At 37.8% G+C, this 10,421-nt stretch overlaps 1 protein-coding gene across 1 annotated transcript in view; it reads left to right on the top strand.

Annotated features, from left to right (window-relative positions):
- LOC108251231 (NACHT, LRR and PYD domains-containing protein 3) overlaps positions 1-9,415 on the top strand; it is a 23,082-nt gene extending 13,667 nt beyond the window's left edge. The window contains exons 9-15 of the mRNA XM_037973337.1: positions 7-320; positions 1,675-1,848; positions 2,298-2,471; positions 5,132-5,305; positions 6,773-6,946; positions 7,696-7,871; positions 8,565-9,415. Of these exons, the coding sequence (XP_037829265.1) occupies positions 7-320; positions 1,675-1,848; positions 2,298-2,471; positions 5,132-5,305; positions 6,773-6,946; positions 7,696-7,870 (1,185 nt within the window). The 3' untranslated portion in view covers position 7,871; positions 8,565-9,415. The remainder of the gene's footprint in view (positions 1-6; positions 321-1,674; positions 1,849-2,297; positions 2,472-5,131; positions 5,306-6,772; positions 6,947-7,695; positions 7,872-8,564) is intronic.
- Positions 9,416-10,421: the final 1,006 nt, after the last annotated feature.

A 10,421-nucleotide genomic window follows, 5' to 3' on the forward strand; every position in this document is an offset into this window, starting at 1 on the left:
ATCTCTCCAGACAGAAGCATCAACATCTTCCAGTGTCTGATGGAGATGAAGGACCTCTCAGTTTATCAGGAGATCCAAGAGTTCCTGAAGTCAGAGAACAGATCAGAGAAGAAACTCTCAGTTTATCAGGAGATCCAAGAGTTCCTGAAGTCAGAGAACAGATCAGAGAAGAACCTCTCTGAGATCCAGTGTTCAGCTCTGGCCTACATGCTGCAGATGTCAGAGGAGGTTCTGGATGAGTTGGACCTGGAGAAGTACAACACATCAAGAGAGGGACGACTGAGACTAATTCCAGCTGTGAGGAACTGCAGGACGTTTAGGTGAGTTCAGATAAGTTGATTAATGTTGTCATGGTACAATAGCAGCATATTTTCTTAATACACATCTAATAATCTCTTGGTAGTTTATTCTTCTCCTTTTGACTGCCTACCTCCATTTCCCTGTAATCCAGAATCCTCCACTGTCCTACCAGTCCGATGCAAGTCCTTCTGAACCAGGGGTAGGCAACCCTGGTCCTCGGGGCCACTATCCTGCATATTTTACTTGTTTCTCTGCTCCAATATACCTGATTTAAATCAGTGGGTGGTTAACAGGCTTCTGCAGAACATGAAGAGATCATTTAACCACTAAATCAGGTGTGTTGGAGCAGGGAAAGCAGTAAAACATGTAGGATAGTAGCACTTGAGGACCAGAATTGCCTACCCCTGTTCTAAACTATATCCATGACCTTCTTTGTGCTCTTCCTCTTTTCTTTGTCTCTTGAAGAATTATATTCAACATATGTTGCAGGTTTTGGGCTACTAACACACCCAGCCTAGAGTCCCAAAGCTCACACAACCACAACATCTTTTGTCCAACATGTACATGGTCCCTCCTCTGCATGTTTCCAAACCATATCATTCTTGTCTCTCTAACTTTGTTTCAAAACTTGAGCTGTCCTACTGATGGACTTATTTCTAATCCTGTCCATTTTGATTCCTCCCAGTAATTGAACGTCTTTATTTCTACCACTTCCAGCTTCTCCTCTTGTCTTTCTGTTCAAGCCACCATTTCCAAATGATCATAGCAGGACTCCCTACCATCATCCCACCTCTTTTCCACCATTGTTTTTGTAATTGCCCTCCCTTCTTCCTGACTAATCCTCTGTTCTTCCAGATTCACTACCTTTCATCCATCAGTCTTTTTCTCTTTGTCATTTTCTTCATTCATCAGTTCCTCAAAGTTGTCCTTGCATCTCCTCAAGATACTGTCTTGACTTGTTAGAACATTTTTATTAGGGTTAATCGACTGAACAAATCTGTCAACCATCAGTGATTAGCTGTGTCCAGAATAAAACTTTTATAAGGATGATTTTTCTCACGTAATTTTAGGTAGTTTAATTTCCCTTTCAATAATTTTACTCTGTAAATAAATGTACAATTCAAATCAAAAGCCCCTATCCAGCCCAGTAAATGAACTGACCGGGGATCAGAAGTGATCAGAAATTTACTGATGGTTTAGGTTCAGGTACAAGAGACTTATTGCGTCAAGACAGGCAGTAAAATGTGATAAGATAAACCCCAGATGTGAAGAGCAGTTTATTACCTTACTGAAGTTTTTCATTGTCTGCATTGTTTTCGCTTATTATACAGATTGCTGTCCCCCCCACTGAGTTTATATATTGTATAATTACAGGTTCGCCTCTTGTCAGCTCTCAGACGCTCATTGTGAAATTGTGGCCTCAGCTTTGAAGTCCAACCCCTCCCATCTAACAGAGCTCACCCTGGACCAAAAGAAATTGGAGCATTCAGGAGTGAAGCATCTGTGTTCTGGACTGAAGAGTCCAAACTGTAGACTGGAAAGTCTAAGGTCAGTTCATTAACTAAAAAAATTTGTAGTTGTCTCTCCATCTATTCAAAACAAATCAATGATTAATCCAACAAGTTATCTTCAGTTAAAGATTGGTCATTGTAATAACAGAGTAAATTGATAATTATTTCTTTAAGGTTTTTTGTTTTTAAGTCTTTGACAAGATAGTCTTTTACAGATAAATTTGAACCAAGTCCGCATTATTCATTTGAATGCATTATGTTTAATGTTCAAAATTTGTTGTTTGTTTTATGATATGTGAAGTCTTAGTGGGTAAAGAGGGTTTTCCTATTTGTCATAAACTGTAGATGAGTTTTAACTGGATTTTGTAAGTTACTTCTGTAGAAGGCTGAAAAATGATGACCCAGAATGATAATAACTAAGTAATCCTCTGTATTCACATGGAAAACACAAGACAGAGTTTTATCTCTGTTTTATTGTATTTTCAGATTGCGAATCTGCAATTTGTCGAACAACAGCTGTATGTTAGTGCTATCAGCTCTGAAGTCCAACCCCTCCTATCTGAAAGAACTGGACCTGAGTGGCAACAACCTGCATGACTTAAGTCTGAAGTTTCTGTGTGATTTCCTGAAATGTTCAGACTGTAAACTCAAGATTCTCAGGTTAGAACTGTCGGGACTTTTTAATTAGCTTCTGTGACAGTACGCAAAAAAGATACTTCACTTAAGAAAAAGTGTGACAAACCAAATCTTTGAACAACAGTTCATTTTTCTTGATGTTTTCCCCTCTCCGCCACTACATTTTTGTTACACATATATAAGAACTGTTCATAGAAATTAGATTTAGATAAAAGTATAGTTAGATTGTATTTTCTTAGGTGTTTCTTTGATCATATGCAATATGTTTTTGATCAGCAAAGTTTTAAAAGGTGGATGAAAATTATACTGCAGCACAAACTCACAAAAATTTTGCTATTGCAGCTTATTTTTAGAGGGTTAAAAGTGCAGTTTTTGCAAATGAACCTAGGATGCAGACTCATCTTGAGTTGAACAAAAACTGATTTGTTTACAAAAAGGAAAGCAAAAGGCTGACGAGGCAGCGACCAAAAACAAACTTACACTGAAACACGAGGAGGAGGGAGATGAACATGACATGAACAGACAAAGCCGTAACTAGACAACATCATCATCAACCAGAAACAACCAAATGTAATGAACCAGCAGCTAGTGAATGACAAGAGACCATTTTTAAGGAACTGTGGGTGAGTGGAAAATGAGTTACAGTTGGGAGATGATGAGGGAACAGGTGAGGTGGGTGTGGCAGGCAGACCAGAGAATTACTGAGCTGAGGTCAGGTGAATATTTGCATAGGGAACCCAAGGAACAATACACTAATCCAGAACACAAAGAACCAAGGAGCAAAACTAAATCTAAACCAAAACTAAACAAAAACATACACCAACATGAAAACACAAGGATCACAAGTATGAAAAAAAAAATATAGAAAAATAACTCAAAATCTAAAATCATGACAACAAGTCTATTATAGACATGCAGTCAGGGATGGACATTTTGAAAAAAAGAAAATAATGTAACTCTGAAATGACAACACAGGCATGGCTTATTCAAGACTGGCGCTTTGCCTTGGTTTATTTAACGTTGTGAAAACTACACAACTAAACACACAAAGGCTTTAGGCACTGTATCGAGTTACACATATACTTTATCAAAAGGTTACCTCATGGCCGCCTGCCACTTCGGAGGCCCTAGGTGAATATTCTCATAGTCTTGTGCACTCTAAACATATAAAATAATTAGAATACCATAGATTACAAATTTACACAATAATTCAGCACAATAATTACCAAATACTTTTACAGATAACGAATTGACCAGGCTGCTGCAGATTGCTCGATTCAAGGCTTAACGTTCTATGCGTACGCAGGTCCCGCAGCCTCTTATGTTCACACACAAATTCAACAATAAGCAATTCAACAAAAAAAAACTGTGGCAAAATAACTGAATCTTATACAAAAGGTAAAACATTTTCACACCATGAGCCACAACAAATTAAAATCTAAAAATTTTAACTGTTGGAAACAAAAGAAAAAAAAAAAAATTCCAACACATGAATCATTTTAGTGACACTTACAAATAATAATAATTATTCAGCAAATAGCTTATTTAATATTTTGTATGTTACAGATATAATTTCTATATGATTCCATTTATTTATTCATTTTTATAATCAAAATCACTTAATTCACTTATTTCCTATTAAAGCAGAAGTCGGCTCTGCAAGACCTTTCTCCTCTCAGTGCACAAAACAACAAATCAGTCTGAGCGCACTCACATGAACATGCCTTTTATGTTTTCACTGTATGTCACCAAAGTAATATTTGTAGAAAACAGTGTATGTTTTCCACTGAAGAGCTAATTCATATTTCTTACACAGGGTTTCCTCCAGCATTATATAAGCCTGGCGGGCCGCCAGGCTAAGCTCCGCTTGTTTATTATTACTATTAAATTAGGATTTAAATTAGGTGCAATCAATTTGTATTTATTTTAATTGTATTTTTGTTTTAAAAAAGTATTTCAAAAGTTCCTTTTTGTAAAATTGTAGTTGTGTAAATATTTGGCACAAATATCTTACAATATCACATAATAAATAGCCATATTTTCAACTTTTCTGTCAACTTTAATCATTTTTTTTTACTAAATCACGGTCAGCAAGCAATCGGCCGGCGAATGGCTGGTGAACGGCCACCTACCACCGGGCTTAGCCTCTGTTACATATTTCATTTTGTTGATCTGACATGGAGCTACATTGAAAAAGACATCAGTGAGGCAGGCAGTACCTCTGCCTCACTGATAAGGGCGCCTGTGAGCCCCTGGTTCTTGTTCTTTTTGATGCACACCACAGGTACTGAACACAAGTTAGGGTTAGGGTTTTTATCAACTCTGAACAGGATTATTGTAATGCTCTATGTATTGGTCTGATTCAGTTGTTACTTTCATTGGGAAGAAATTGAGAACTGGTACCAAAAAGCTTTAACACATTACTCTGGTTTTTGCTTTTCCCCACAGGCTTCCTGTGTATTTCTGGACTGTTTTTTTTTTAGATTTTACTCCTTAGTTTTAAAGTTTTAAATGGCCTGTCAATCTTTATCACTTCACGTTTGATAGGAAGTCCAGTTTTGAGATAAATGTTAACTTTGATATAAATCTTCCAGACAGAGCAAAGCCTAAACATAAACAGATAACAGTGCAGCTGACTTTGAGTTTTTAGCTTGTTTTAATTCTGTTTTTATGTCTTTCTTTAGACTTCAGTCCTGCAAGTTGTCAGAGAGCAGCTGTGATTCTCTGGCCTCAGCTCTGAATTCAAACCCCTTCGATCTGAGACTTCTGGACCTGAGCAGGAACAAACTGGGGGATTTGGGTCTAAAGTTTCTTTGTGTCTTTCTGCAGAGTCCACTCTGTAGGTTGGAGACACTGAGGTCAGTTCACTGATTACTGCTGCGGATATTTAAATTTTATCATTTCAGATCAGAAAAGGGTTAGGATGTTATTGAATATTCAAATACAAAATTTATAACTTTTACTTTAAATTCAATTTACAACTCCAATTCTGAAAAGTTTGGGCACTATGTAAAATTTCAATAAAATGGACAACGAAAACCAGAATGCAATGACCTTCAAATCTCATAAACCCCTATTTTATTCACAATGGAACATAGTAAACATTTCAAATATTGAAACCATTTTTTGGAAAAAAATTTAAAAAAAGGTAATTTAGAATCTGCTGGCAGCAACTCGTCTCTTTACAGATGTTCCAGATGTTTCCCTTTGTGCAGCATCGCCTCTTCCTCTCCCATCAGTCTGTAAACTTCTGGACCTGAGGAGAGCAGCTGCTGAATGTTGTCCCATTCTGTCTGTAGAGGATTCTAGATGTTCAATAGTCCTGGATGGGAGCAGATGCTGTTCTAAAACCTGGAGATCCTTTCCAGAGGCACTAATGCACCCCCATACAATCAGAGAGGCAGGCTGGATGGTTTGGACCCGTCTGACCTCAGAACAGTTCTCCTCTATGCCTCAGTCCATTTGAAATGAGCTTTGGTCCAGAGAAGACACATCTGGCTTTTTCTTTGCCTGATAGAGCTTTAAGCAGCATCTGTGGACGGCACGGTGAACTGTGTTTACAGACGATGATCTGTGGAAGTGTTCCTGAGCAGAACAGAACCAGAACCAGATCACCAACATCCAGCCTTGACCTTTGACCTCAGAGGTTTCTACAGATTCTTCAAATCTGTTGATGATTTTATGAACTGGAGATGATGAGAGATTCAAAGTCTTCACAATCATCTGTTGAGGAACATTATTCTGAAATTGTTCCACTGCTTTTAGACCCAGTTTCTCTCAGCCTGCTGAACCTCTGCCCATCCTTACTTCAGATTCTGCCTCTTTTTATACCAAGTCCTTTCACTGACCAATTAATGATTTGCAAAGTGTAGATTCAATCGTATCTTCTTAGATGTCCTTCTTATTATATGTAGGACCAGTTTTAAAATGATGGATAAAAATTAAAGCTATATTAGACATAAAAAAACTTGATTTTTCAGTGTTTTTGATAATAATTTTTTGTATATGTTTTATCTATGATAAAAATAATCACTAAACATGCATCATGCACTACCAAAGGTCCACGGCACAAATTGCAATAAACAAGGGAAATCAGCAGAGCCTGGTTTTGTTGCCAACAATTACAATTTTTACAAAAACCCTGATGAGTGTTAGTTACATTAACCCCAAAACAGTTATTCAATGATGTAGAAATTATGTTAGAAGCTTAAATATTCAAATCAAAACATTGAAAATTTGCATATTTGGACAGCTATTATGGGTTTCAACTGCAGCACAAATTCACAAATCTTCATACTGAATTATTATTTTCTCTCTTTTTAAAGATTGGAGTCCTGCAGGTTCTCGGAGAGCAGCTGTGGTTATCTGGCCTCAGCTCTGACATCAAACCCCTCCTTTCTGACAGAACTGGACCTGAGCTGGAACACCCTGAAGGATGTGGGAATAAAGGAGCTCACAGTTTTTCTGCAGAGTTCAGACTGTAAACTGCAGACTCTGAGGTCAGTTCACTGATGTTTAATTTTATCATTTCAAATCAGAAAAAGGCTGGCATGGTTGTAAAAACACAAATACAATAACAAATTACCTTTAGAATCTTATTTTTATTATTTTTGTTTTCTAACATGACTAACAAAGACATAACAGACAAAATGCACTAAAAGATGAGAAAGATCACAGTAGAACACAACTATACAGAGAAAAGAACAGACTGAAGTGTAAACATGCAACATATCTTTAACTTCATAATCTACCAGGAAGTTAATGTAACTACTGCCGTTATTAAAATATCGTAATGCAAAACCTAAATATTACTTTAAGAATATTAGTAATAACAACTGTGCTGAGGTAAAATTTTAAAAGAGACTGAATTAAAGAGCTTTTAATTTGAAAAGAAAATCCTAAAAGGGTAAAAACAAAACTACTGGACATTTCTTCTGTAGTTGAAGACATTTTGTTTCCCATCCTTGGAGCTTTATTAGTTTAAAACTGGAGAGTTGGAGTTCCAAACTTATGTTTATGCAGCTAAACTCACATGCAGGTTAATCTCACTCCCCTCTCTGCTGAGGGTTGTAAGAGTCTTGGTTATGCTAACAGATTGCAGTTTTTTAAGGAAAATTAAAGATCATAAAAGATTTGTGCCAACTGCTTGAATTTGTGTTTATTGTTGAAATCAAGATTTTCCCAAAATGTTTAGTGGTTAGGATATGAGTTTGGAATAATTTTCTTTTTTTTATTATTCTTTATTCAGATTGCGGGGCTGCAGTTTGTCAGAGTTGACTTGTACTTCTCTGATCTCATTTCTGAAGTCCAACTCCTCCCATCTGAAAGACCTGAACATAAGTAACAACAGCCTGAAAGACTTGCAGAATCCAGATGATCAGCAGCTGTTGGATCTTGTGGAGAATCCAGACCACAAACTGTGAGGTCAGTAGATGGTCTGAGTGAGTCCAGGCTGCTGTCAGCAGTACTGGACTAAACCCAGTTAGAATCAAAGATCCAGTTTGCTATAACCCTGCAGCTTCTCTTCAGTGAAGCTGCTCTGAACACAACCGATATGGGGTGCCGTTTGTAAAGTTACACAGTCATAAATTAACAGCAATATTTTGGTTTGTTTAGCCTTTCATAAGAAAAAAGTAGTTTTTTTTTTTTCAAAGTATATTTTTACCATGTTATTCATGGGCAGAGGCCAGCATGCTGTGTGTGGGTGCTGCTGAAAAGATGACAAGACTTGACAGATGTTAAAACAACACCCAACATCCTGAACAAATATGTTCTTCTCCCCCTCCACCAACTGAAAAACTGCCATCTCAGTGATTGTCATAGTGTTGTAACTACACAAAGCAACCTGCACGTGCATGATGTGAGCTGCATGGGAGAGTGGCTTTCTGGAGAACAGCAATAGAGTTTCTCTTGAAATAAAAAATGGCTTTGTGGAAAGGAACGTCTCTCTGCTACATCAAAGAGAGCATTATACTTCACTTCTCACAGAGTTTAGATGCCGCTTAAGTCCCTGCTGCTGCTTTTCCTGAATGATGCTGCATCACCAACTGACAGCTGATGGGAAGAGGCTGCAGACAGGAATTTATTACCTTTCTGACTCTCTCTTTCTCCATACAGCTATCTCCACCCATCTTCCTCTGAACATGATGTAGACCACAAGTCACCACGGCTCATCGCTGGTTGTTGAATCAGAATAAAAACAGGTGGCTCATCAGCACTTCAGGAGGGGGTCCTTCCTGATAGTTTTCAACCTGCTGTGATCCTCATCATCTTGGTCTCAATGAAGATAATATCTGAATCCAGAGATGAGAGAAACCTGAGAAACTCTGTCATTATTAGGAACAGAGTCATTGTACAGATGTGAACTTTGAAACAAACTTGTTTTTCTAATCAAATGTTTCTGTAAATAGAAGTGAAATAACAACACAGGTGTTTTCTGTATGTCAGTGGGAGGGTTTGTCAGCTGATGGACTCAAATCAGGATTTTCTCTCAGCAGCGTGTTCACCCTGTAGTTCAGGGGTCTCTGGTGGCAGACATTTGATGCAACAAATACACAAATTATTCAAAATAATATAATGTTAATAACGTTTGCAAAGCATCACCATCTGTCAAGCCTGAATGCAGTCTGAGCTTTGGAGAATTTTTCACTTACTTAAATGTTATTATAAATATCTTTAAATTCAGTTCTGATCTCTGATTCTTCTCACATCTGAACCAGTTTCCTTCATCCAAACATCACAGAGTCTACAGGCAGATAACTGAATTAATTAATTAGTTTTCACTTCAGTTACTTAGTAAAATAATGTTTGGATCACAAATATACTTGTGTTTGCAGCCAAATTAGTTTGTCTTTGTGTGTTTTTAACAACTTATAAAAATAAATCTTTGATCTAAACAGATGAACTGTACTTCCTTGTAGAAAAATGTAACTGCATTTATGAGAATAAAAAGATCATTTGATTGATTTTATTGCTGTTCATTTATTTATAAAGATACATTTAGAAGTCTTGTGTTTCCTTCAAATCCCCCCAAAATAAAACCCAGAACATGAACTTCTGTTCTTCAGCTGAAGACATTTAGCTTCTCCTCCAGGGAGCTTTCTCAGTTCAGAACTGAAGAGTGTGGAGTTCAGAGCTTTAACCTGCATGAGAAGCTCCCCGGATGGGAAGTGAGACGTCTTCAGCTACAGAACAGAAGTCCAGTTGTTTTGGTTTTTGAACTGTTTTAGAATTTGTCATGTCCTGGAGGACAGAATCTCCACCAGCATCTTCCTGCAGATGAAACCTTCCAAACCGAAGTCGAGCTGCCGTGTTGTTTTCAGAGAGAAGAGGCTTTCAGCTGCAGCTCTTCCAAACAAGCCATGACCTTTAACCTGCTAACTGAGGCCTGTAGTCCTCTCAGCGTTGCACGGTCTGACCTTCGGGGTGAATTTGCTGCCACTCCTGAGAAGATTAGCAGCTGTCTTAAATGTTTTCCACTTGTGAATAATCTTCCTCTCTGTAGAACGATGGACTCCATCTTCCATTAAAGATCTTCTTGCTCCATATTTTGCTAACAGAGCACTCGGCTCTCAGCCTGCAGGTTTACTTGTGGTTCCTAGAGTTTCTAAAAGTAGAACGGGAGGCGGAGCTTTCACCCGTCAGGCTCTGCTGGAGGTTTCTTCCTGTTCCAAGGGAGTCGTTTCTTCCCACTGTTGCCATCATGCTGCTCAGGATGGAAGGTTGAGTCAAAGGAAAGATCTGAAAGAAACCATTTGTTTCCTTCACAAGGTTGTTGCTAACTGGTGTTTTCTAAGAGCTGTTTGACTGAATCTGACTGGAATGGACTGAATTGTAACTGGATTGATTAGGACAGTGTCCTGAGATGACTTTTGTTGGGAATTGTCTCTAAATGAAACAAAGTGAACTTGAACCTCCCTTTGGTTCCAGATGTGAATCAAGTCAACTTTGATTTTCTCAAGGAGACAAACACAA

Source organism: Kryptolebias marmoratus, linkage group LG21 (genome assembly GCF_001649575.2).
Source record: "Kryptolebias marmoratus isolate JLee-2015 linkage group LG21, ASM164957v2, whole genome shotgun sequence".
Taxonomy (NCBI): Eukaryota; Metazoa; Chordata; class Actinopteri; order Cyprinodontiformes; family Rivulidae; genus Kryptolebias; species Kryptolebias marmoratus.